The sequence below is a fragment of the Gadus chalcogrammus genome, chromosome 20 (assembly GCF_026213295.1).
Source record: "Gadus chalcogrammus isolate NIFS_2021 chromosome 20, NIFS_Gcha_1.0, whole genome shotgun sequence".
Taxonomy (NCBI): domain Eukaryota; kingdom Metazoa; phylum Chordata; class Actinopteri; order Gadiformes; family Gadidae; genus Gadus; species Gadus chalcogrammus.
This window is the reverse complement of record NC_079431.1, coordinates 7,834,870-7,858,623: the sequence shown is the minus strand read 5'-3', so window position 1 is coordinate 7,858,623 and position 23,754 is coordinate 7,834,870. Positions and strand designations below refer to the sequence as shown.

General features: G+C 48.1%; 1 protein-coding gene across 4 annotated transcripts in view; it reads left to right on the top strand.

Annotated features, from left to right (window-relative positions):
* Positions 1-23,754, top strand: part of myo1b (myosin IB) — a 53,264-nt gene that overhangs the window by 14,995 nt on the left and 14,515 nt on the right. For all 4 annotated transcript variants that reach the window (XM_056580485.1, XM_056580487.1, XM_056580489.1 and 1 more), the window contains exons 4-13: positions 7,985-8,079; positions 10,933-11,037; positions 12,807-12,853; positions 14,836-14,899; positions 17,340-17,438; positions 18,355-18,458; positions 18,777-18,924; positions 20,032-20,150; positions 21,541-21,627; positions 21,729-21,794. In XM_056580485.1, coding sequence (XP_056436460.1) covers positions 7,985-8,079; positions 10,933-11,037; positions 12,807-12,853; positions 14,836-14,899; positions 17,340-17,438; positions 18,355-18,458; positions 18,777-18,924; positions 20,032-20,150; positions 21,541-21,627; positions 21,729-21,794 — 934 coding nt within the window. The remainder of the gene's footprint in view (positions 1-7,984; positions 8,080-10,932; positions 11,038-12,806; positions 12,854-14,835; positions 14,900-17,339; positions 17,439-18,354; positions 18,459-18,776; positions 18,925-20,031; positions 20,151-21,540; positions 21,628-21,728; positions 21,795-23,754) is intronic.

Here is a 23,754-nt window from a genome sequence, read left to right as displayed (position 1 = left end):
GAGATGCACTCAGAGGGTGCAGCCCTCGTGCCCTTTGACCGAATACATCCATTCATTCGTTCTCTCCCTCCTGTGTATGGATAATTTCAGGAGGGTGCCATGGAAGGGCCTGCAGATCTGTGTGGTATAAGCCCTGATTAAAACCAGACTGCACGGGGGAGTACGCTAATTGTAAGGGCTGCTTGTGAGGCCGACATCACACTGAGAAAGCGTACTTTTCACTCTAGTGTGTGCATGTGGGTGGTTATGTGTGTGTGAGAGAGGGGGGGAGAGAGAGAGTGGTGTGAAATATTAACATCCTGGTAAAATTGCTCTCGGACCTCAAAGATAGAAAAATGCTATTTAAAAAGCTTAACAAATTATGAGGGGGGGGGGGGGCTGCCATTTCAAGTAAATCCTTTCAATGTCCGCATCAGACCCTGATTTGGTCCTTTAGAAACGCAGCCCTTTTTAACGTGATCATGGCACGCATGTGCCACACAGTGGAGGATGGCCTTTCCTTCTCTTATCTAGGAGTCTTTGCAAGATGTTTGGCCATATTGCAGCTGCAATCTCCTGGCATCTTTGTTCAGTTGATGAGCTGCAGATAGTTTAAGCCTTATTTCATCGGGCGATCCCCAGATCTGTCTGATGATGTTGAGGGTTTTCAAACGGCGGTGAGGCATTATGTGCCCGTGATCATTGGTGCCTGGGGGCCGGCCACATTAACTTACTATGAACTTTGGACCTGTTTATGGAGTCGCAGCCTCACACCTCTGTTTGCACGCCAGTGTTGGGACACAACAAAGTGCAGCCAAGGGAACAAGGATCCCATTTATGCAATCGTTATGAAATGCTGTTTTTATTGCCTGTTGGTTATCCTTTTTTATTGTCATTCTCTTCTTATTCTGATCTGGCATCAAGGGAAAGGTGCTAACCTCTCGTCATTGTTTTTATTATCTTGTAATCACCACACTGATGGAAAATATAATCTGCTTCCTTGGTTTCACACCCTGTTTTGGCCGGGTGCAAGGTCAAGATGATGCAATGTTTCTCTGCCTACAGTTTTTTTTGTTTGTCCTCATTTGATTAATATTTTTCCTTAGTTTGTGAGTCATTTAAGCCACCTCACCTATGTGGATGTTCTGCAACAGTCCTGCTGTGAGGTGTGATTGTGTTTTGGTGTTTTATAACAACCATTTGCTTTTGACTTTGAGACTGCCCACACAGTGCATTATCTTCTCTGTGCTTACAGTGAGACCTGGCTGCAAGTAGGTGGTTTGAATTGGGCTCTTGTGAAAGGCCATGTTGCCATCAGATGGGAACAGTGGGTGAGAGAGCCAGAGAGAGAATTGCATAATAGATGAGATATGATGGCGGGATGTTAGATGTCCTAGCTGTGTGTGTGTGTGAGTGTGTGTGCATTTTCTCTCCAACAGTTTTCCTTATCTCTGAAGTGTGATAATAAAATGCAAATATCTATTTTACATGAAAAGAACATCAGTTTGTAGACAAAGCCTTGTTATGTATATTCAAACCTGAACAGTGACGCTTTTCCCTCTCCACAGTTTTAATATTTGTCAATCGACTCCTCAATGATTGAAAAACTGTGAGCACAGCTTTGGGTGGCAACTAAAATCTAGGAGGGCCATTTGTGATGTTACCACTTGTAAACTTATTCAGTTGGCCGGGCCAAGGCAATGGACAAATATTAAATTAAAGTAGGGATACAAACACACAGTTGTTTTCGCCATACTGTGTGTCGCCCCGTTGTTAAATACAGCATGGTAATTACCCTTGGGCCTGGCCTCCATTGTTCGGTTGATATTTGTGATCTTAAGGGGATGGTTTATGGATTCTCTATTGTTGCCAGGATCGCCTGGCATCTATGTAAAACCTCCTCCATTCATTGCCTGAACAAAAGCTGGCAGCCACTATCTGTATACACAGCTTATATAACCATGTGACTTGGCCCTAACGGGAAGATATTGACAAAATTATTATAAATTGGGTAAATCATTAACCAAGCCAATATCAAACGCCAGAACCAAGGTCTTAACTGTTTGCAATCTACCAAGAAGGGACAGTAAAATGTTGAAGCCAAAGATTAATTATGTTTTGGGTGAAAAGGTGAAATGGATCGTTAATTGTGTACTATATATTACATGACGGGTACAAAGGGTTTAAATCCAGTCTTCGGACGATAATCTGATTTTTGATTTGACACGGGCTGCGGAAAAAAACTGCTGTTGCCCATGAGTCTATTTATACAGTTATTTCCCTTATCATGAATGCTGTGCTGTGTTTTCTTTGTCATAACATTCCTTAATATATTTACCATGACTTGGACTGTAAATTACATATGTGGTAGTTTTGGAAGCACACAAAAAATCCTGTTACTTTGTCTAATCTTTGGTTGTTGATGCGGCCAAGTGCATATAGCAAACATTGGAACACATTTTGTTTGGTCACATGCCTCCAATCAACTCGAGCAAAACCAATTTGAGCAAATCCGAAATCGGGATTGCAATTCGTTTTCTCACCACAGATTGTTTTTTCCCGACGGATTCTCGTTGTTTCATGTCACCCTTCAGGTGAAGGAAACAATGTGCCTGGTTATTGCTTGCTTTACCTTACCATTGGATTTCGGGAAATGCTACAAGTGAAACTGGGTGTGAGAGGAAGACCCACATCCGTTAATAGTACAACAGGCAATCCGGTATTGCCTGTCGTACCCATAATGGCTCTAGCATCTAGACTGACAGAGCCTCTTGTTGTTGATCTGGACTGTGTAGTAATTGGTGCCGGGTCGTCCCGAGGCCACTGCTTCCTCCCAAGATGTCCAGAGACTCTGTCCTACAAAGGCCCTCTTAATGGCTGAGTGTCTAGCTGTAGCTGTAGACATCCTTCTGACTAACTAAGGCTAAAGTACTCAAATATGGAGTGACGTCCTGTCTGAGCAATATAATCCACTATTGTATATTCAATTGACCTCGTATTCTATTTATTTAATCTACTGTATACTTCCAACAGTAAGGAGATTGCGTTTTAGGAAAGATGTGAGTATTCCCTATCTCTAAGCCCTCAATTTGGGGGCTAAAAACGAATGGATATATTTGGTCACGTCTCCACTCAGCTGAAACATTCCCATATAGCTAAAATACCAGGTCCCTAGGGACTAGTATTACCGGAATATTTCCGCGGATCCATTATTTTCAGATTCTTTTCCTTCTTGTGTGCTGGATTCGGACATTCATTTAATCCTTTAGTAGGTTATATAAAGTGCATGCAAGTCTTTATTACACAAGGCATATAAATGGATCTGGCACTTGTGAATTGTGCTATTTTCCGCTTCACTTTGTAGCCTAGTATTGGAGACTGAAGGTTAAGGAGACCAAAAGGAGGCAAGTGCATGTTGAATCCCCAAGCTCTGCGTTCAAGTTCTTTTACTGCGGTATGCTGTGCATCCATGGGACTGAAGGCTCCCAGGGGGGCTTGTCACGCCATCCCCTAGCCCTGGGGCAATTGTGCGGTGAAGAACATCAGTTCTCTGTCGTTTTGGGGCAGTTGTTTGGATTCCTGCACTCGGGGAGAAGCTAGGCAGTGGGGTTCGGTGGCTCGGTGGTAGACCCCGGCAGACAAATGATTGCGCCGTTCAACCAACTCTCTTAGATTTCAAGCTCTTCTTTAGTTTTTAAAGGGGCTGTGATCAGCTCTAAGCGGAGAGGTGGGTGGTTGGGCGAATCGCCTTGTTGTATCCGCAGCTCTGCTGTTTAATGTGCCCCGAGTTTTTCTTTCATCTTCAGCAAACCATCAAGTTTCAGACGCACACGTATGCACGTTCGTAGAATAAACCCTGCTTTGTCTACTGGTCGAAACTCTCTTTCGCTCAAGAGACGGGATTCCTCAATCCCCCCCCCCTCTCCCTGTTTCTCTCCTTCTCTCTTTTCAAGAAGCAGACCCAAAAACTTCTAAGTAGTGTGCTCACCCCGGCCACAGAAAACAAAATTACTGAGCACTGAGCTAGGCTAAAGTCCTGAACCCCCTCTGAGTCATACGGGGGTCAGCTGAAGAGAGTGGCGACGCACTGTGGGGCGCTAAATAAGCACTTTAAGCAGCAATCTTTATATGAGATGGCTTACGGGCCAGAGGTTCTTTGCCCTGTCTGTTTTGCGGAAAGACAAACAAAAGCTTCCCTGTGTTTTGTTGGGAGTCCACGTCGGTGACTGTAATGGTTTATGTGATGCTGTGCTGCCTGATTATTTATAGTTTTCCTGTCCCGTTTGCTGACTAGGCTTCCCCTCCCTGAGTTTTTATAGCAGGACTGCCACAGATGGACGCCGTCTGTCCAAACCATATTCTCCTATTCTTCTCGTGTTTCGGTGTGTGTGTGTGTGTGTGTGTGTGTGTGTGTGTGTGTGTGTGTGTGGGGGGGGGGGGTCTTGACGTGCACATGTAAATCAAATGTGTTTTTAAGTACTCTGCTGCTGTAGGCTGATGGGCTGACCGATATTGACAATACAGTTTGACTCCACAAATCCACCTCCAACACGATTGAAAGACGAGAGTGTTATCCCTTTAAAGTAATGTCTTTGCAAACACTCTGTGTGACGGGGCGACTGTGTGGTGTCTAGCGAGCGCTGAGCTCCGCCTCCCCTTGCCACCTGGCCCTCCAGACTCAGGAAAGAGTCTGGAGGGCCTTCCTGGTCGGCAGGATCTGCGTTCCAGACGGACTTCCTGAAGCCTCCGGAGAAGCGACCTCTTAACAATGAGATCACCAGCTACTGTACAAAGGACAGCTCCCCCTGTCGCCTCACTGTACACCAGCCGACCGGTTAGATACATGTTTAGTTAAAAAAAAAAGAAAAAAAAAAAGAGCCTTACACTTTTTTTTTCATGCAAGTTGGCAAAAAGTGGCGTCCGTCACGGTTCTGCTCTCTCTCTTCTGCTCAACTCGGCCGACGAAGCCAAGCGGCCTGCGGGGAGCCGTGAGGACGATCTCCGCGTCCCCCGCCTGACTCAGCAGCCCCTAATAGCCAGGCTCCGTTCCCTCCGTGCGTTATTACTTCATTAAGGCCTATAAATCAAGCCTTCAAGCTGTGGCGGTGGTGACTCCGCCCTAGCGTGGCCCTACGCCGAGCCCCAGCTGGGGGCCCCGGGGCCAGACGAGGTTCGCTGGTTTTCCGCCGCCTACCGCGTGGCCCCGGCGTGTGTGGCTTTGCTTCGACCGCTTGCCACGAGCGAGCCAAATTACAGCCCGTTGGTTGGCATGAAGGGCGGCTGCTAGGCGCCACTCCACAGCCCAAAGGCCCCAGGTTTCACCCTACTCTACCCCCCCCCCCCCCCCCCCCCCCCCCCCCCCCCACTGCTATCCCAAGCACATGTAGGTCTTCTCAATGAAAGGCCGGCGGTAAGGTGTACCTCTTTGTTGCTCCCGATCGGCTCCGCGCTTTGTCATTATTTTAACGTACAAATTGCTGTTCAGCCCACTGGGTTTTCAAGGTCTACGGCGCGGTGTCCCTCCCTCCCCTGCTCCCTCCGGTCACGCCCGGTGCGTGCCATACTGCACGCACACAAAACGTTCCCTTTATGCTTAGTTACCCCTTTTTTTTTTTAATTGCATTTCGTCTTGCCGAGGTTTGGCTGCTGATTGGACACCCCCTGCCTGCCCTGGGACCTCCCAATGCACAGACCAGCAGCTTGCTGGTCGATTCTCATTCTAATGTAGCCCATTCATATTCATAAGACCTGCTCTCCGCTGTTGTTTATGCATGATCTTTTTTTCTGGGGGCGGAGGGAGGACGGAGGACGGCCTTCTGGCTGTGACATGCCAAGAGCCGTGCGGCCAATAGAGGCTCACCGATGGAGAAGGGGGGGACCGCCTACCCCTACAAACCCCTCCCCCTTACCCCATTCGCCCTGCCTTATCCACGCAAGCCCCAGCCGCTCTCTGAGGGCAGGATAATGTGTCTGCGTGATGTTTGCTCATTGTGACGACAAGGCTGTCGCACAAAGCAGACATCTGCTCTGCTGCCCGGCACTTTTCAGTGATTACGTGATGGTACCCCCCCCCCCCCCCCCCCCCCTCCACCCCAACCCCCTCAGCCTGTCAGTGAAACACAAAAGCAGGGGTTAGAGGGACGAGGGTAAAAGCTTGCTTAGAGAAGGGGCTAAAGCTGGCCTCGTTTGGTGGCTGTGTGTGATTGGGCTCGGTACATTTGGTTAAAAGGGGATAACATTGGGGCCTGATTTCCTCAGTTCTGCCTGGGCTTGCTTGATGAGATGTGTGTGTGTGTGTGTGGGACATTACGGTCGGGGTGCGGATGTAAAGGGGTTGAGAGTAGAAAGGGTAAGATGTATGAGACCGGTGCTGGTGGTCTGGGGCCTAGAACGCTGTGTGATGTTGCAGAACCAAAAGCTCAATTAGCCAGGCTAATGCGGTGCTGAGGTCTGGAAGGCATTCACCAGGCCTTTCCCGTGTCCTTAAAATTGCTCGGCAACAATCAGCAACTTTTCAACGGGGGTCAATGAACATTCAGTCTTCTTTTGATGTATTACATGCTTCATCCGTCCCTCTAGCCTTACCTCACACTTTGGAAGGCTCTCCATCCCGAGACCTTGCTACTTATCGGTCCCAGTAACACCGGCCGCTCTTGGTTTTGGTTTCACTTTTCCAAAGATGCTCTAAACCTCCACCTCAATCAGTTCATCTTGTCAACTGGAGCTCATGTAATTATGATTGAAAGGCCCTCTCTTTGTCGAAAAGCATGAAGCATTGTCTCAGTGAAAGATACCAAGGGGCGCAAGTTTCGATGCTATTATACGTTATAACCTCCCCGACTTATTAGTCCTTAAGATTAAACTGTAACTGTAGATAAGACCTCACTGCTTACCTTGCTCATTTTTCACATTTCCTTGTAGCATTTTATTTGATTATGCCCAAGGAGTCTAGGACACATTCAGGGGGACTTTTTTGTGTGATAGAAGTTTTTCCTCTGAGCACTCGACCCACTTCTCCCTGAAACCACACTGCTGTGGGATTGCTCTGCCAGTATGGACAGCTCAGGCCAGAATTGACAATGACCTACTGACAGAGGGTCCTTTGGGAGAAGCCAAATACCCCTTATCCCTGTCTCCAACCATCACCGGCTCCTCAACCGAGGACAGGATTTGAGTTCTGTCAGGATTCTTGAGGGCAAAGTCGAAAACGACATGCTACATTTCCCAACAATCACGGCTATTATTAGTCGTGGCTTTGGAAAGAATTCCTGAGAAATGAAGTCGCAAAAAAGACGATGGGGGGAAAAAAGGCAGACCTCACAGCCCAATTTTGAAGTCTTGTGGGCTCCCGGCAAAGAAAGCTGGAACACGGATTCAGAAGCTTCTGAAGCATATTATTTGCCTGCCAAAGGGGAGTTGTACAATTGCATCATCTCTTAGCATCATCTCGTAGCGTCATCTCGTAGCATCATACTAGCATGGTTCCCGGGATGATTGTATGAGGATATTGCTATAGGGATGTGACACCGGAGACCCAGGTTCCCAACAATCAGCATGCACGGTTCCCATGAAGGGCAACACAATAACCAATGGTTCATGTTTAGCGGGTGGTCCAATTGTCCCAATTTCCCCATTGTGTGCCTTTGCTGGAATGTGTGTGTGACAATGGATGACATGACAACACACACACACACACACACACACACACACACACACACACACACACACACACACACACACACACACACACACACACACACACACACACACACACACACACTATCAATAGGAGAAACTATTATGTAAAACGCTTATCTAATAGAGCTCATTAAAGCTTCCTGATGCAGTGGCATGATGGTACAACATAATTAATAATTAGATAATTAATAATTAGCTTTTGCTCCAGCCTTGTTCATCAATATGACATAACTGATTGTTTGGCCCCTGTTGCCTAGAGACTCTAGTAACAGTGTGTATACTTACAGAATGCTCTTGTGGGTTGCAGCTACGCTCTGGCAGATGAGGCCTACCGCTCGCTTAGGGACCAGGATAAGGACCAGTGCATCCTCATCACCGGGGAGAGTGGTGCTGGGAAGACTGGTAAGTCACCCGCCGGAGCACACCCCGCCCGTAACACCACACACTGCTGTTCACCCATAAAATGTTCCCTCGTCCTTTGGTTGAAATGGCTGTGGTTTACAATGACGGACCCAAGGAGATGAACCAACCACCTAGCTAATGGCTCCCCGAAGGCCTTGAATTTGCCGCTGGCCCCTTTGTTATTTGCTGCCTGCAAACAACAGCCACCTGCTCAAAGCGTCGTAAGGCCTGCCAAGAGCGTGTCTTCCACACCACCGTTTGATAAGGAAATGGGTCACTGCAAGGACTGAGATTAGGCCATGATTTTGCCTTGAGGTCACCAAGATAACGGTTTAGTTTTCGGCACACCAAGGTTTGTGTTTTTACCCAAAGCGACACTTTCACAACTAAAACAGGTTTGTTTCTTCCCTCCCCCATTGCAAAACAACTATAAACATTGTTCGAAGAAGGAAGCAATCTGGATTGCAGAGGACTTGTGCGTACCGACATACAGTCTGTACACTTAGTTTATTGTTTGTATTGGTGTATTTGTTTGTTCATTATGGTTATTAGTAAGGCGAATTAGGTCTTGGGGAAACATGAACATCATGTCTTATTTGAATCATGATAAAAAAAAAAAAAATGCACAAGGGTTTCTCTCTAAGTGGATGAAACGATTGAACTTCAAGGAACTTGGTATACAGTGTCTGCTCTATATGACACCACCATTTATAGACACTGTTGTGTCTATTTGTATCACTTCCAAACATATGACTCAAGGGCGTGGTTCCTACTGCATGACACTCGGTGACTCAGTTTACCAGTTTCTTATCTGGACAAGATCACTCTTCCAGTAGGTGAGGCCTTTCCAAGTTAAAGCAAGATTAGGTTTATTTTACACTCCAAGACTATTGGACTGCAGCGACACAGCAGAATGTCCTCTTACATTTTGACAATTTCATGATTAAACTATAATAGTTTTTACAGGAGCAAGAGCAAGGGAAGACTAAAGAACCCAATGTATTTTTCCCTTTGAGATTGGAGGAATTATGTGTATCTATGCATCTTGAAACAGTTCCCACGATCATGCTGTATTAAACTTATACCCTCTGCTTGTCTAGACAAGAGAGTCAGACCAAAACTTTTTCAACACTGTGCAGACCTTTTCCCCAAAGCAGAATAAAAACAATCACCATTTGGTTCTGGGACACTCCCATATGGCCCTGTGTAAAATGTCATCGGGGGCTGGCCTTTATATCACCAGAGTTGGTATTCCAAAATAAAGGATTAAGCACAACATGGAGGATGACTCGGGGAACCTGTTTATCTCTGAGACAGTGGATGCTGTTGATGCGGGGCAGGGAGTGGCTGCAGAATGAACATGCAGGTCAGATGAGCCGCCTTTGCTGATCCAGTCGGCGAGATGTTGTGAAAACCTTTTACCAAGCACATCATCGCATTTCTACGAAATTAACAACAAATATTACAAGTGACCCAACATTAGTTTGGATTAAAAGCGGTGCAGAACATTTCAGTTTTCATTAAAGCTTTAATAACTTTGCTCCATAAAGTAGACCAGTTTGGATTTAGGGTAATCTTCCCCATCATGCGGGACAGCCAAAGATGGCCTGCCTAGTTCTCTGTAGGTCACCGTCATCGCCGTACGGGTTGGGCAGCGTTCTCTCTGCGTGAGGTTTAAGATTCCACTGATTAGGGTGCTGGAGTTTGGACAAAAATGTTATCAGGAGATGTTCGCAGATGCCCGCATAGCCTTGGGCAAGTGTTGTAAAAGCCGCTCGCCTCAGACTGATGGTAAAGCGAGATAAATCTTTATTTTTTTTTACTTTTCAAAGTCCTGCCTGATATGATGAATTCTTGCCTGGAAAAAACGAGGAACAATGTCTATTTTCTTCTTTACCCTTTCTGTAAGACCCGACATCTGATCCGTCTTTTATCGCGGTCGTTTTGTTTGGCTTATCGTCTTCCGCGCTGTGAAGAATGTGAAGTGTGTCTGGACGCGTCTGGCTGTCGATGCCCATCCGTGGTCTCCGCTCGTCGGGGCCAAGTCCCTGCGCCCCGCTCGGCCTGTCACCAGTGTCATGCGTCTGGGTCGACGGTGACGCGTGCAGCGGACTGATAACCCCAGATGTTGGCAGGCGCCTCTTATGAGTCATGTACGTTTGCTCCAGACAGCGCGAGATGTCCCGGCGACCCTATGTCATCTTGCAAATCAAAAACTCTCAAAATCTCCTGACTCTGACGTCGGTGGCCTGTGATTTTGGCCCTGGCTCACTCTTCGGTTTTTACTTTGAGCCAGGCGAAGTAAATGGTGGTCTATAAATGCATTGTGATGCACAGATTAAACTGTAAAGCTTGGCAGTAGTGTCATGTATATTTTTTTAAAACATTTACAGTGTATGTATGGGGTCAAATTTTTTTTGCTCATTGTGCTTGACTTGAGATTTTATTATAACATCTAATCAAATCTTCATTAAATTAGAGATATAACGATGCAGCTAATGTGTTTACTTAACGTCTGCAATCAAATTGCCTTGAGGTCAACCCAACCCGGTAATCGCATTCTGTTTAGAATTATGTTGGTTCCCATCGAACTTTCATCATATTAACAATGATGATGATGAAGATCTGATGCAATAATGATCCCCATCTAAGCAAACAGGCAGGGTGTCGGTGGGCCGTGTGAAAGTGCGGGGCCCTCTTCCCCCCTCGTTCTGCACTCCCAGACAAGTCCAGTGCGCCCCACCCTGCACCAAATGGGGCTCTGGGGCGATGATGTAAGGGGGACTTTCGGGGAGACGGTTGTGCTAATGTAAACGTGTCTGTATGTGTGTGTGTGTGTGTGTTGCTTCCCAGAGGCCAGTAAGCTGGTGATGTCCTACGTGGCGGCGGTGTGTGGGAAGGGCCAGGAGGTGAACAAGGTTAAAGAACAGCTGCTGCAGTCCAACCCTGTGCTGGAGGGTGAGTGATGATCCGTCTGGCGCGTTCCGTGTCGGCTGGCACGGTACCACACCACAGGGTCTGGGGAAGAAGCAAAACTTCCCCGAGTAGCGGCTCTGTTGTGACGGCCACGGCCCGCGTCACCGCGACAGAGCTCGGTGGTGGGTAGCAAGTCGGAAACGAGGTTGAGTCAAAACAAAATAAAGTCAAACGCTCCCAGGCTGTTGTTGGATTTGCGGAGTGCAATTCCACCAAAGTGTTTTAGGCTATGGGATATACTCATTAAATACACAATTATCACACCCTATTGATAACACAGACCTGAAAATGTTTCATTCTTTATGGGAAAAAAACGCTTATGCTACGTCTTCATCCTGTCCTCAACACCAGCCCCTTTGATCCCACCGTGGTACATCTTTCCCCAACCACGTGCTCGACCACACATGTAGGGGACCCTGGCCTGCAGCCCCACTCAGCCCAGTGCTGGCACAGGGACAGCTGTGTTTTAATTGCGGGGGTGGGTGGGTGGGGGGGGCGGGGGCGGCGGGGCGAGCAGACAGGAAATGCCCATGAACGACAGAGCTGTGTGCCAAGGGCCGAGCCACAGGCAGAAACTCTTGCAGCACATCTGCAAGAGTTTAGCCCTCGCCTCTGTAATGGCTCGTAAACCGGGGAACGGGAGAGCCCGGCGATCACCTCCGCTCACAGAATGGAGTGTACCGGCCAACGCCGCTTTGTCTTAGTGAGCGCAAAATCAGTCCGCTCCAAGTTGGTGTCTTATCTTTATGATTTTTGTTTCACGAGGGTTAATGCCGTCCCCTTTTTAGCCTCCCTGACTATTCTCTTCGCTATTTAACGTGATTATTATTATACAGAGCCCCAACACCGTGCACAATAACCTTCCCTTAATTATTTATTTAAAAGTGTGCTTATATCACGTCTATGTATGTTATGTTAATGATGACCCCCATTGCACTCTTGGCATTCCTGGAAGGAGGGATCACCAACTGTGCGTTCCTTCTGCAGATTTCTTCCTTGTTAATTGAGGGAGTTTTTACTAGCCCTTAGGGTGCCAGGGTAAGCAGGGTGTCATACATAATTGGCCTGTAAAGCCATTTGAGACTGTCAATGAGATGAAGGGCTATACAAGTAAACTTGACTTGACTATTATCAAGGTCTTGCAAACTAACATTTAAAGGTCGTCAGACTTTTAGGAAACGTAGCTAGTATTGTGTTCTACTCTTTGGGCTGAATAGCGGCTTTAATTCGCAACTAGTATCAGCAGTAGTTCATATTGCAGTGCGCTAACAAAGTTTCCATGTTAAAGACACGGGCTAGATAGGGGATGTGAAGAAAAGGCATAACAAGAGAACATTCCCTGCTTGAGAACATGAGAGGGAGCCTGCATGGGAAAACTTTGGTCTAGTTCAACACAGACATTGGAAAAGTCTTTGTTACACCATGACAGCACGTTTTCTATTGTTGTGTGAATGCAACAATTTGGCCTTCATGTGGCCGCATCAGCGCATGTCCTTTCCCTAAGCCGGTAAACCAAAGCACTTTGCTTAATCCAACCCGAATTATGAGGCTTCATCAATACAAATGGCTTTACGATCAAGCCTGCATGGGATTGAAGGCTATTTGGGGTGATGTGCCTCATGGTTCGGGATCAAGTATTATTAGGTCTTGGGCTCTGGCTCTGGAATGGATTTTGCATTGCGGTTAAATTAGTCTGACTGGTTTGTTTGCTTAACATTGCAGTTAATCCTCTGCCCCCCCTTCATTTTCAGCCTTTGGAAATGCGAAAACTGTGAGGAACGACAACTCCTCCAGATTTGTGAGTAGTATATGTGTGTGTCTGACGTGTGTGTGTGTGTGTGTGTGTGTGACTGTGTGTGTGGTTCCATTCAATTTAGTGTCTGCACCCTTTTCAAATTAGGCTGCATTTGTGGAGGATTGAAGCAGGGCTCTGACGTTTCTGATCCGGACCGACCACAGTTGAACGGTTTACTCTGTTACTACTCTGTTGCTGCTTCTCTCCATCTGCTTTTTGAGCTAGAAGAGGACTCTGGGACTATTGCCATGTTAATTTTTAAACATTATTCTACAACAATAACGACTCGTGGACCTATTGGTTGTGTGCAAGTCCCGTCAAACAGTCCCACGGCAGCGCTAGGCCTCATCTCCATGCAACAGTGATAAAACGACAGGCGTTTAGTGCCTTGGCAACCCAATCACTTCATTGGCAGCGCATTACAGCGTTTCGGGGAGCTATTCTTGGTCTCCTGTTTTCATTTTCTGTTCGTTTTATGCTCATCTCGGATTTCCAACACGGTATGACTCCAGCCTCTGTCCTCTGCACAGAGCAGCTACTGTCTCCTTCTGCTACGGGCCTTCATAATATTGGCGTTTGTGGACAAGCTGGCCAGCGTCTTTGCTAGCAGGCCGGCAATCTTGGCAGCTAGTTGGTTGAAGGGGGGAGGGGGGGGGGGGGATGTCATGGGGGATTTAACTGCGACCTCTAGTCCTTTCACGGCCTTTGACCCCTGTTGTTGCTCATCCACTGCCGACTGGGGCAGGCGTCCGGTGCCGAACAACAACGCACAAGTCTGTCAGGTCAACCACGTTTCACAGCATGTCAAACTGAAACCTAGCGCGTGATGCAGCCACACAAAACGAAAACACTTTTTTTCGAAAGGCTGGCGGGTTTTTAATGTGTCACAAAAATGACACTTTTTAACTTTTACCCAGGCTATAAAAGGCCCTAACTACAACCGAAGCTCCAATGCTGTTTTAATAATTTATATAATGGAGCGTCATTAAGCAAGCACCGGCTAAAGTGCCAATAATATTACTTCTCAACTACAGCCGTGTGTTTTTTAATCTTTTTTTTGACATCCTTAAAAATGAGAAGCACCGATGTCCTTCTGAAATGGCACCGAGAGCTCTGTGTGTCGTCATAGCCCGGGGCTTACATGCAGCCATAACAGGGAGCATTACGGATTAGGGTCCTTCATCAGCTTATATATGGGTAACCTTGACGGGAAGGGCAGATGGGCACCTCATGCCGCACCAGATGCTTTCAGATGTCACTACGGCTTCTTCAATGTTCAGGAAAAAAGGGCCGGAAGATTCTTTGTAGGATGTCACTTCCTCTGTCATGAATTGGATATGAATGTTTTTTTCTGTGTTTTGTTTTTTTTGGCCAAAGGAAGCCGTTGGCCACAGCGGCAATCGGCAGCTGTCTGTTTATAAATACCACAGTAAAGGGGGAAAAAAGAGGGTGGTATAAAAAATAGCTAGTGTTTGAGACACTGGACTCACTGTTTGGGCTCCCAAGTCTCGCATCGAAAAGGCCGACAATCCCTCCAATAGTTTCTTACTGCTTTTTGAAAAGGACTAGATAGAAAAAACACTAATTTCCTCCACAGAAGCCAATTACTTCTGGAGAAACCATGTGAGTGTCTGCTGTATCGTGACTATGCCGCCATCTCCTCGAGATCGACTCTTATCTGCTTTTTTGGTGTACAAGTGGCCCTTTAATTGGGTCTTCGAAGGCCTGTGTGTGGCCGAGGTGTGTTTGCTATGTTTTCTTGCTTGTGAAGTCGTAGACTTATGACATTAAAGGCCTTGAAAGCACCATCCTTACTGAGTGTGCTTCAACCGGTTCAGTCCCATCGGTCCTTATTTTCTCATTTTGTCTGTGTAAGATGTTAACGCTGTACTGGTTCCTCATTGTGTTTTTAAATGTTTTTACTTTAATTTACATTCAGTATGATAATGGTGGTTGGTTTTTAACTGCACTTTTTCTCTCCAAAGGGGAAATACATGGACATCGAGTTTGACTTCAAAGGAGATCCCGTGGGAGGAGTTATTAGTAACTGTGAGTACCTTATTTAATTGTCTTGATATTCTATAGAGCTGTCATGGGGTCAACAGCACTCGTTCACTCACTCACTCACTGGGACGTGGGGTCAGACATTAGAAACTCCTAATGCACATAACCGCGGCAGAGTTGAGAAAGAGTGGTGACACCGCTGGGTCAAGGTTTTCAATGGCCAATCACAGTGGATGGAGGGAGCAGAAGTTGGTAAGCGAGTTGGTAATGACAGACGTTATTGACAGGTTTGTCTGGAGCAGTTGAACCCCAAATTGAAAATCGAAAAAAAGAATAAACAAACAACCCAAAGAATGTCCATAACATAGACCTGTGCTGCATCTACTCGTCATTTTGTCTGGTCTTTTTCTCTTCAACAATGAAACTCCAGCTGTTACGAAGAATGACAAAGAATTACTTTTGACCCCCCACTTCTCTCGCTCTATCATTTCTCCCTGCTTCCATCTCTCCTCTGTTCACTTTGTTTTGTCTGTGTTCACTTCTCTGCCTGAGGTCATGGAAATACAGACCTGCCGATGTCTGTACCACAAGTGTGTGTGTGTGTGTGTGTGTGTGTGTGTGTGTGTGTGTGTGTGTGTGTGTGTGTGTGTGTCAGGTTGTCCGTCCGTCTGGGAGCTGAAGTCACGTGACACCCAACAGCTTTGTAAACTCATATACTTTTGGTCGCCCCAGACGGCTGGTGAGATGCAGACAGATTGTTTTGAATGATGCTGGAAGGCAATGGTGCCTGGTGGTTTTGCAGTGAACCGTCGCATTTCTGATTTATCGTTTGAACAGCTTTCAGACTGGAAAGAAGAACGCTGGGAGAAGCATTCTGTGATTTTACACACCAACCCTTTTTTTTTTTATTGTTTATTATTTATTTTTTTGTTTATTATTTCATTACCGGCAGTTGTGTTGCAGAATCCCTGTGCTTAACACATTTGATCACTGCAATATCCCTATAGTAACTAGCCACTATCCTATAGAGCTTTACTTCTGCCTGCTTCTCTTTTTTAGTGAGAATTCTGTGAAACTGAGCGGCTCAAAATGCTCTCCCGGCAATCTCGTCTGGATCTGCTGTAGCGTGTGTAGCTGTTCTGTTCCGGAAAGCAATAACACGAGGAGTGGACAAAAGGTGAAGGGTCGCGGCGGAGCCCCCTACGGGGAGGAGTCGGGATGTCTTTTAAAGTTTATCCGGTGTCTCCCGCCTTGCTGCAGCGCTTTAGTCAGGACGCCCGCGGGCGTCCGTCTGCGAATGGAAACGATCGAAGTCGAAACGATGCCTACCCCACGCGGTTGGCAACTTTTAAGGCCGGCATGAAATAACTTCACGAAGTGCAAGGGACAGTAAGAGGTCCTCCAGGTTTTTGGAAGTCTTTGATAAAAGCTCTGCACTTGGGCTGCCCCAAGTCGCTCATGAGCTGTCGTTGCATAATGAATAAGCTGGCAGCTCCGGTGCGTCTGAACCCGGACCTGACAGGAGCCTGGCTCCCAGGGCCCGTGGGCGCCCCCCTCCACCTCCACCACCCCCTTCTCCGGCTGCGTGTCTGGAGACTAAGCCCCCCCCCCCCCCCCAGTGGTCTGGCCCTGCTTGATCCCAGCCGCTGCCCAAGCAGAGTAGCGTGCCAACCTGGATCGGGCCGGGGAGGCACCAGAGGCAGGGACTTTCTGTTGGTCTCTTCGTGTGTGTGCTTCTGTGTCGTTTGTTCTTTGTCTCTCTCTCTCTGGCTCTCTCGCTCTCCCGCACTTAATGTCTGTCTGGTGAATTGTGGCAGGGATGGTCGTTTCACCCCCCCCCCCCCCCCCCCCCCACACTGGCACACCTCACGTCTTGTCAGCCTCTTGAATACACAGCTGGCGTGTTGCTGCACCGTTGGAACGCTCCGTCCAAGCCCTGTTTTCTGGATCAGAGGAGAGGCTTAGGGCTCGCTGGGTAGATGGCAGCCACGCAGTGGGTCGCTTGGATCAGGTAGCGCTGCTCTCTATTCAGCAGCTGAGGAGGAACCCGTGTTTGTTGTTTCTTCCTCTGGGACGTCCTGTCCCCGCGACGGCGGGACTTTACTCATTCATGCAAACGCACGTGCACGTGCGCACACACACGCATGCACACAGATATTAGGCCAAACCAATACACAAAGCCTGGTTTCCCTGGTAACTTGCAGTATTTGGTTGCAAGTGCATGTGAACTCGGATCTGGGCAGATGTGGTTTGAACAATAGCCTCATAACGTAACCACTTGAGGAACCTCCAGATGTATCATATCCTACAAGAAGTTATTCTGGGCGCACCATTGTTTTTGTTGAGATCTCTCCCTCTCTCTCTCCCTCTGTGTCTCTATGTCCCTCTTCCTCTCTCTCTCTCTCTCTCTCTCTCTCTCTCTCTCTCTCTCTCTCTCTCTCTCTCTCTCTCTCTCTCTCTCATTATTTCCACCTCCCCTATTTAGATCTACTGGAGAAGTCACGGGTGGTGAAGCAGCCGAGAGGGGAGAGGAACTTCCACATCTTCTACCAGCTCCTGTCTGGAGCCTCCGACGACACACTCAGTGAGTTGCAACGCGGACATGAAGACTTGTAGTTTTACCGGAAAGTCGAGCGGACGATATATTGCGAGACCTGGAAAGGATGCCGATAGTATGAGTGAGTCACGCCTGTGGTGTCCCTATGAGTCAGCGAGCAGCCACAACGCTGACATAGCCGTGTTACAGAGCCTTAGGAACACTTCATCATGAACGCACTTTTATTTTATTTAACTCGAGTTCCCCCCCCCCCCCCCCCCCTTAAAGCACGCTTTGTGCTCAGGAACATGTGCTTAACACGTTAGCATCTTCCTGCCAAACCCAAGAATGAAAAGGAACCAAACACGCGGGGACGAGAACAAAGGACTCCAGAACCTGTTCCCTCTATTTGCTTTCCTGTGAAATGGAAAGGCATTGTTTGACGCCCCGGCCGACAGCACAAACAACATGACACTCGTCGACTCAAGTCGGTCCTCACATCAGAGGGGCTCAGGTCTAACCGCCCTTCAAATCACTCCAAATCAAACGCTAGTGAACAGCGGGGGAGAGGAAGAGATTCCCTTGATACCAGATACAGTGTTCCTTTTCCTTCCCCCCACTCCCTCTCTCTTTCAAAGAGATCCATTTAATCTATGTTGAGTAATGCGTGCACCGCTCCGCCAAACAGCTCTGCGATACGCTGCATAAGGAGATATCGATTCAGGAGCATCAGCAACTTAAAAAAGCCTTGGCTCACTAGTTAAGTCGGTTTCTTTGTCCAGTGGTGCAGCTCAGCAGCCACTCCAGCAACTCGTGTGTGCTTGTGTGCGTGCGTGCGTGCGTGCGTGCGTGTGCGCGTGCGCGCGCTCCAATGTGCTCTTCTGATATGCTCTATTTCATGTTGTGACCTAACCTTAATTTGGTTTTCGAAATGTAAACCCAGTGTTTTGAATCGTCTCCCCAGGAAAGCTGAAGCTCGACCGAGACTTCAGCAAGTACAACTACCTGAGTCTGGACTCGGCCAACGTCAACGGTCTGGATGACGCAGCCAACTTCCGCACAGTCAGGGTATGAAGGCATCCCCCTTTGTGTGTGTGTGTGTGTGTGTGTGTGTGTGTGTGTGTGTGTGTGTGTGTGTGTGTGTGTGTGTGTGTGTGTGTGTGTGTGTGTGTGTGTGTGTGTGTGTGTGTGTGTGTGTGTGGGGGGGGCTGACGAACGTACAAAGACGGCTCCTCTTTACTTTGAAGAAGTCAAACAGAAACACACAAAAGTCAAACAAAATCACAAACTCAAAACGAGGACGCCTCCAGGTTTCCATTAAGTTACGTGAGGGTAAATATCCACGACTCTGACGCTGCTGTTCCGCCCGCCACTCTCCCATCCCAGAATGCCATGCAGATCGTGGGGTTCATGGAGGACGAGGTGCAGTCGGTGCTGGAGCTGGTGGCGGCCGTGCTGAAGCTGGGAAACATTGAGTTCAAACCGGAGTCCCGCAGCAACGGCTACGACGAGAGCCGCGTCAAAGACAAGAACGGTGAGGGCCAAAGGTTCACGGAGGAGTTGTGTCGACGGTTGTAGGTGTATGTTAAATTAATTTCCACCCTGGCCAAACCACGGATAGACCGGCGTCTGGGAATATAATGTTTTCAAACTATTAGTTTGGTTATTTGTGAAAGCCAGGTATCCTCAAAACGTTGGGGAAAAACCCGGCAAATTTGTCTACAGTACACATTGCATGTTTCCACAACACTTTCATAACAATCCCACACAGATGACTCCATGCCAGAACGTCTCTTGTTGCTGCGTAGACGTACCTGTTCAGTCTCCCTCCACCCCCAGCAGTCCTCTCCTTGTCTCCCTCACGCGTCGGCTTTCTGTTGAGACGCTGCCCCCTATGGGTGGCTCTGTGTCCCGGTCCCAGGCTCATTCTGCCGTGCAGCTCTCTAGTTACGAGCCTCTCTTTTAGCCGGTGGCTCCCTCGTGTTGTCCTTAGTCACACACCTGCTTGCCATTAGGTAAATTGGGTATTTCGCATTTCCCTCCCCGGCACAGCCTTACATGTCGCTTGTTGCAGGAAAATTCCAGCGTATTTATTTGCTCTGCCACAACAACTGGCTATTTGGTTAAAAGTTCAACGGGGTCAGTACCGAAAGCCTAGCTTCACTCCTACGAGGGGGGACTAATGAGATTACCGTTACCAGAGCGATCGACGCATGCCGTTAACCCAGGCTCTCACGGGACGACACGAAACAGACTGGTGTTTGGGTTTTGGGGATGGTTTATGGCTTTTCTCTTCCTAAAACCTTGGATCCGATTAGAAGCAGACTAGCAGAACAATATTTACCGAGACATCAGCTCCACATTTATTAACAGGAAGAGCTTCACCATGAGCAAATGACACTTATTTTTCATTGAAATCATATCTGTCCCATCAACATGAACTAAGAGATGCATTCACAGATACCCTGATTGAATTGGAAAGCATTGATCGCAGAAGACTATTTGAGATGAATGCAAACAAAGCTTCAATTTGCTATCTTCCTTTTATCCCCCATCTCCCCATCTCCCCCCCACAGAGCCTGTTATTGCTTATGCTAAACAGAAACTCTCTCATACTGTGTGTCTGTGTCTTGTTCTGCAGACCTGAAGGAGATGTGTGAGCTGCTGGGGATCGAGCAGTCGGTGCTGGAGCGCGCCTTCAGCTACCGCACCGTGGAGGCTAAGCTGGAGAAGGTCTCCACCACCCTCAACGTGTCCCAGGTCGGTCCCCCTCCCTCGGTCAGGCGAGGACGCAATCTTCCCCCTATTCGCCCCCCACACCTCCCTTCCCCCTCCTGTCCGTCCCTGTCCCGGAGTGAGTGTGTGTGTGTGTGTGTGTGTGTGTGTGTGTGTGTGTGTGTGTGTGTGTGTGTGTGTGTGTGTGTGTGTGTGTGTGTGTGTGTGTGTGTGTGTGTGTGTGTGTGTGTGTGTGTGTGTGCGCGCACACGCATGCAGACATGCACACACTCGCGGCCGTGCAGGAAATGTCCTAGGCACATTACGTCCCGCCGAATCACTCCAGCGGCCGTCGACCCACATACCGGCGGGGCCGTCGCGAGAGAGTCCTCCATTAAAGATGAGCGGCGACGCGGGAGCGAATGTAGGTCAGATCTCGGCGGTCGGGGGGAGTTCATTCCCATCTCCGGGGGAGGCGGCGGCTGCAGCGAGATGATGCAGATAGGGCTTTAGGTTTAGAGGCGCAGAACACGACGCCGCTGTCACGCCGGCCTCAGGGTGGGGGAAGCGAGCAACCGTGGGTGTGGTGTCGCCCCCTCCTTGACTCCACTCCACCTCTGATGGTTGAAAACGAGAGGAAATAGTTAGACTCTTTTTGCGGCTCGTTATGAATGCATTGCGTGCTCCGACCTGAAGCTTTATCTTGATGTTATATGAAGGGTACTAAAAAGACGTTGTTATTGATCCCCGCCATCGATTGCTCAGTGGGGAAGGTTAATCCGGTTTTAACAGTTTTTTTAATAAAAACAAAGTCAACAAAGACCCGGCAGACGCAGCACAACAACAGGACCTTTATGAGCATGCTCAGGGGGGCTCGGAGCGATAATGTTGATACGACCGTCTCAAAGTATTTCCTCAGTCTATTGAACCCTTGAAGCCCTTGAGAGCGAGCAGAGCAATGGGTGTCACGGTGGACCGTGCGCTCCCTTCTCGTCCAATGTTCGAGATCACAGGCCCCTGGTTCTCGTCTCCCTGACTCCCAGTCCGTCGCATTTTTAACATCCGCCGTCTGTTTTGTGCTGAGATGAGCTTGCAATGTGTCACAAAGAGCTGGGACTTGTTTTGTTTTAAGCCGTGCAATCGTACAAAAAGTGGGCGGCAGTAGCTCAGGAGGTGGAGCCGGTTGGCTGTTGCTGGTTCGATCCCCGGCTCCTCCCGGCTCCTCCTAGTGTCGAGGTGTCCCTGAGCAAGTCACCTAACCTTAACTGCTCCCGACGAGCTGGCTGTCGTCTTGCATGGCTGACGCCGCCGTCGGTGTGTGAATGTGTGCATGAATGGGTGAATGTCGGTAATCGGTAATATTGTAAAGCGCTTTTGATGAAACCGCTATATAAATGCAGTCCACTTACAATCATTTGGATCGTTTCTCCCGCAGGCCTACTACGCCCGCGACGCGCTCGCCAAGAACCTGTACAGCCGCCTGTTCAGCTGGCTGGTCACCCGGATCAACGAGAGCATTAAGGTTTGTATACCGACGCACGGGGAAGGCTCCCTGGGGTCTGTGTGGATGGGCCAAGGGTCTTCCAGGATCTCCCCGCCTTGACCTCTGACCTTTCTCCCCAGGCCCAATCCAAAACCCGCCACAAGGTGATGGGCGTTCTCGACATCTACGGCTTCGAGATATTCGAGGTGAGTAGAGATTTGCCCAAACGTGTGGTGTTTATTATTTTTTTTACCCTTTACAATTGACTCTCATAGTTTCCAAATGACAAAGCAGATGCCGCCGAGCGGAAACCTTTTGTAAACGCTGTCTCGGAGACGGCGTTCCAGCTGCTTCGGATGAGCCACCGTTTGCATGTTGTGATAAAACGTCCAAGAGCTCATCTCTTGGACTTCTAGGGTTGGGAAATACTGTCCAAATCACTCTTCACACTTTTTTACATATTTTATTTTTCCCATCTGTTTATTTGTTCAAGTGGCATGTCTCACAAGTGCAAGCTCTCATACTCCTTTGTGTCACCCCACTCACCGCCAAGCTCTCCTCTCTCTCGCCCTCTCTCTCCCTCTCCCTCTCCCTGAATGTTGTGTCATGTTGTGTTGTGTCTTGGGGGACCAGGACGGAGTAAGTACCATCTGTCCTGGGGAAAGGGGGGCGTTCGCTCTGCCCAGTCTGCATGCTGTGATCCCAAGGCCATTCTGTAGTGCTAACAACAACAAAAAAAAGATTATAATATAAAATAAATAACGAAAAGAAACCAAGCCAAAGTGTTGCGCTGCGGGTGAAAAGACGAGGGCTCAGTGCAGAACGCGACTCATTGTTGGCTTTTTAGAATTGAAGATGAATGTGGGGGACTGTAGTTTTCTCTAATCATTCCAATGAGCCTTTGGAGTGTATCTTTTCCCATTTTTCAACCGGCGTTGCATCATAACAATGTGGTAAGTGTATGCAAATGTACAATGCTTAACTACCTCCATGTTGACTTCAGGCAGATCTGCCCACTAACCATTGGTCATTTGCATATACTGCGCATATTGTAACAATATTAAGCTGGTCGGAAATCTGAAAAATAGTCAATTTAAAAAGCCAAGAGCAGAAGCAAGTTTTGTTTCACTTTAGACTACAAACACCAGCATGTATATTCACTCCCTAGAATGTCTTAAAGGGGACATATGATACCACCAGGTGAGTGTGATTAGCCGTTACAAGCCATTTTGAAAATATGCCTCTTCTGACATCATAGGTGGGCTTGTCCACCTAGATGTATGACGGATAGATAGACGTTTGCTACAGTCAACTTGGCATGCTGGTAGATCTATCCAGCACACATCTAGGTGGACACGCCCACTTGTGATGTCAGAAGAGGCTGATTTTCACAACGGCTTGCAGTGGTTGATCACACTCACACCTGGTGGTGTAATATGTTACCTTTAAGAAGTCCCCCCCTAGGCGACGTAGCCTCCTAGCTCAGGGAGTCTGAGTAGCAGAACGAGCCCGTCTCGTCTCCGCCCTCGCACACACTGCCGCTCGGACGCCTGTAGACGCGCTTTCGTTTGCCGTTGTGTGTTTTGATGTGAAGACAGCTCGAGGCGGTGTATTGATTTCCCCGGAAGCCTGGCAGGAAGGACGACGCGCTGCGGCGCGACGCTAGCCGTGTCGCGGCGTCCTTCAGGCATGCGGGCTGCACCGGGGAAAGCAGCGCGTCGTCCTTCGGCCCGCTTACCTCCTAGACTAGACGCCGCTAACACCCCCGCCTGAGAGTGGTCTTTTTTGGTTTGACTGAACATCAACTAACCCAACTAACCAAGAGTTGTGATTGGTTGTAATTGGTCATAAGGAAATGGATTCACAATGGTTTCGCAGTGTATCTAATTATTCAATGTTATGCTGGTATACTTGTTTAGTTGTTTTAATTTGATACAGGTTGACTTTTCCCTCACACAGCTACTTTGTATTGGGCCATTTTAGGTTGACTAGTGAGAGTTTATGGTAGACAATGGAGCAGGCTCACACTAGGTCCCCAGTAAGAACAGACCATGAAGAAGGTAACAAATTCAGTGTTTTTTCCACAAACCTAAAAAGGGTAGGAATTTGGAAAAACTGAGTGAGAAACTGCAGACCAAGAAGCACGTCTCATCTCTAGAAGCATAA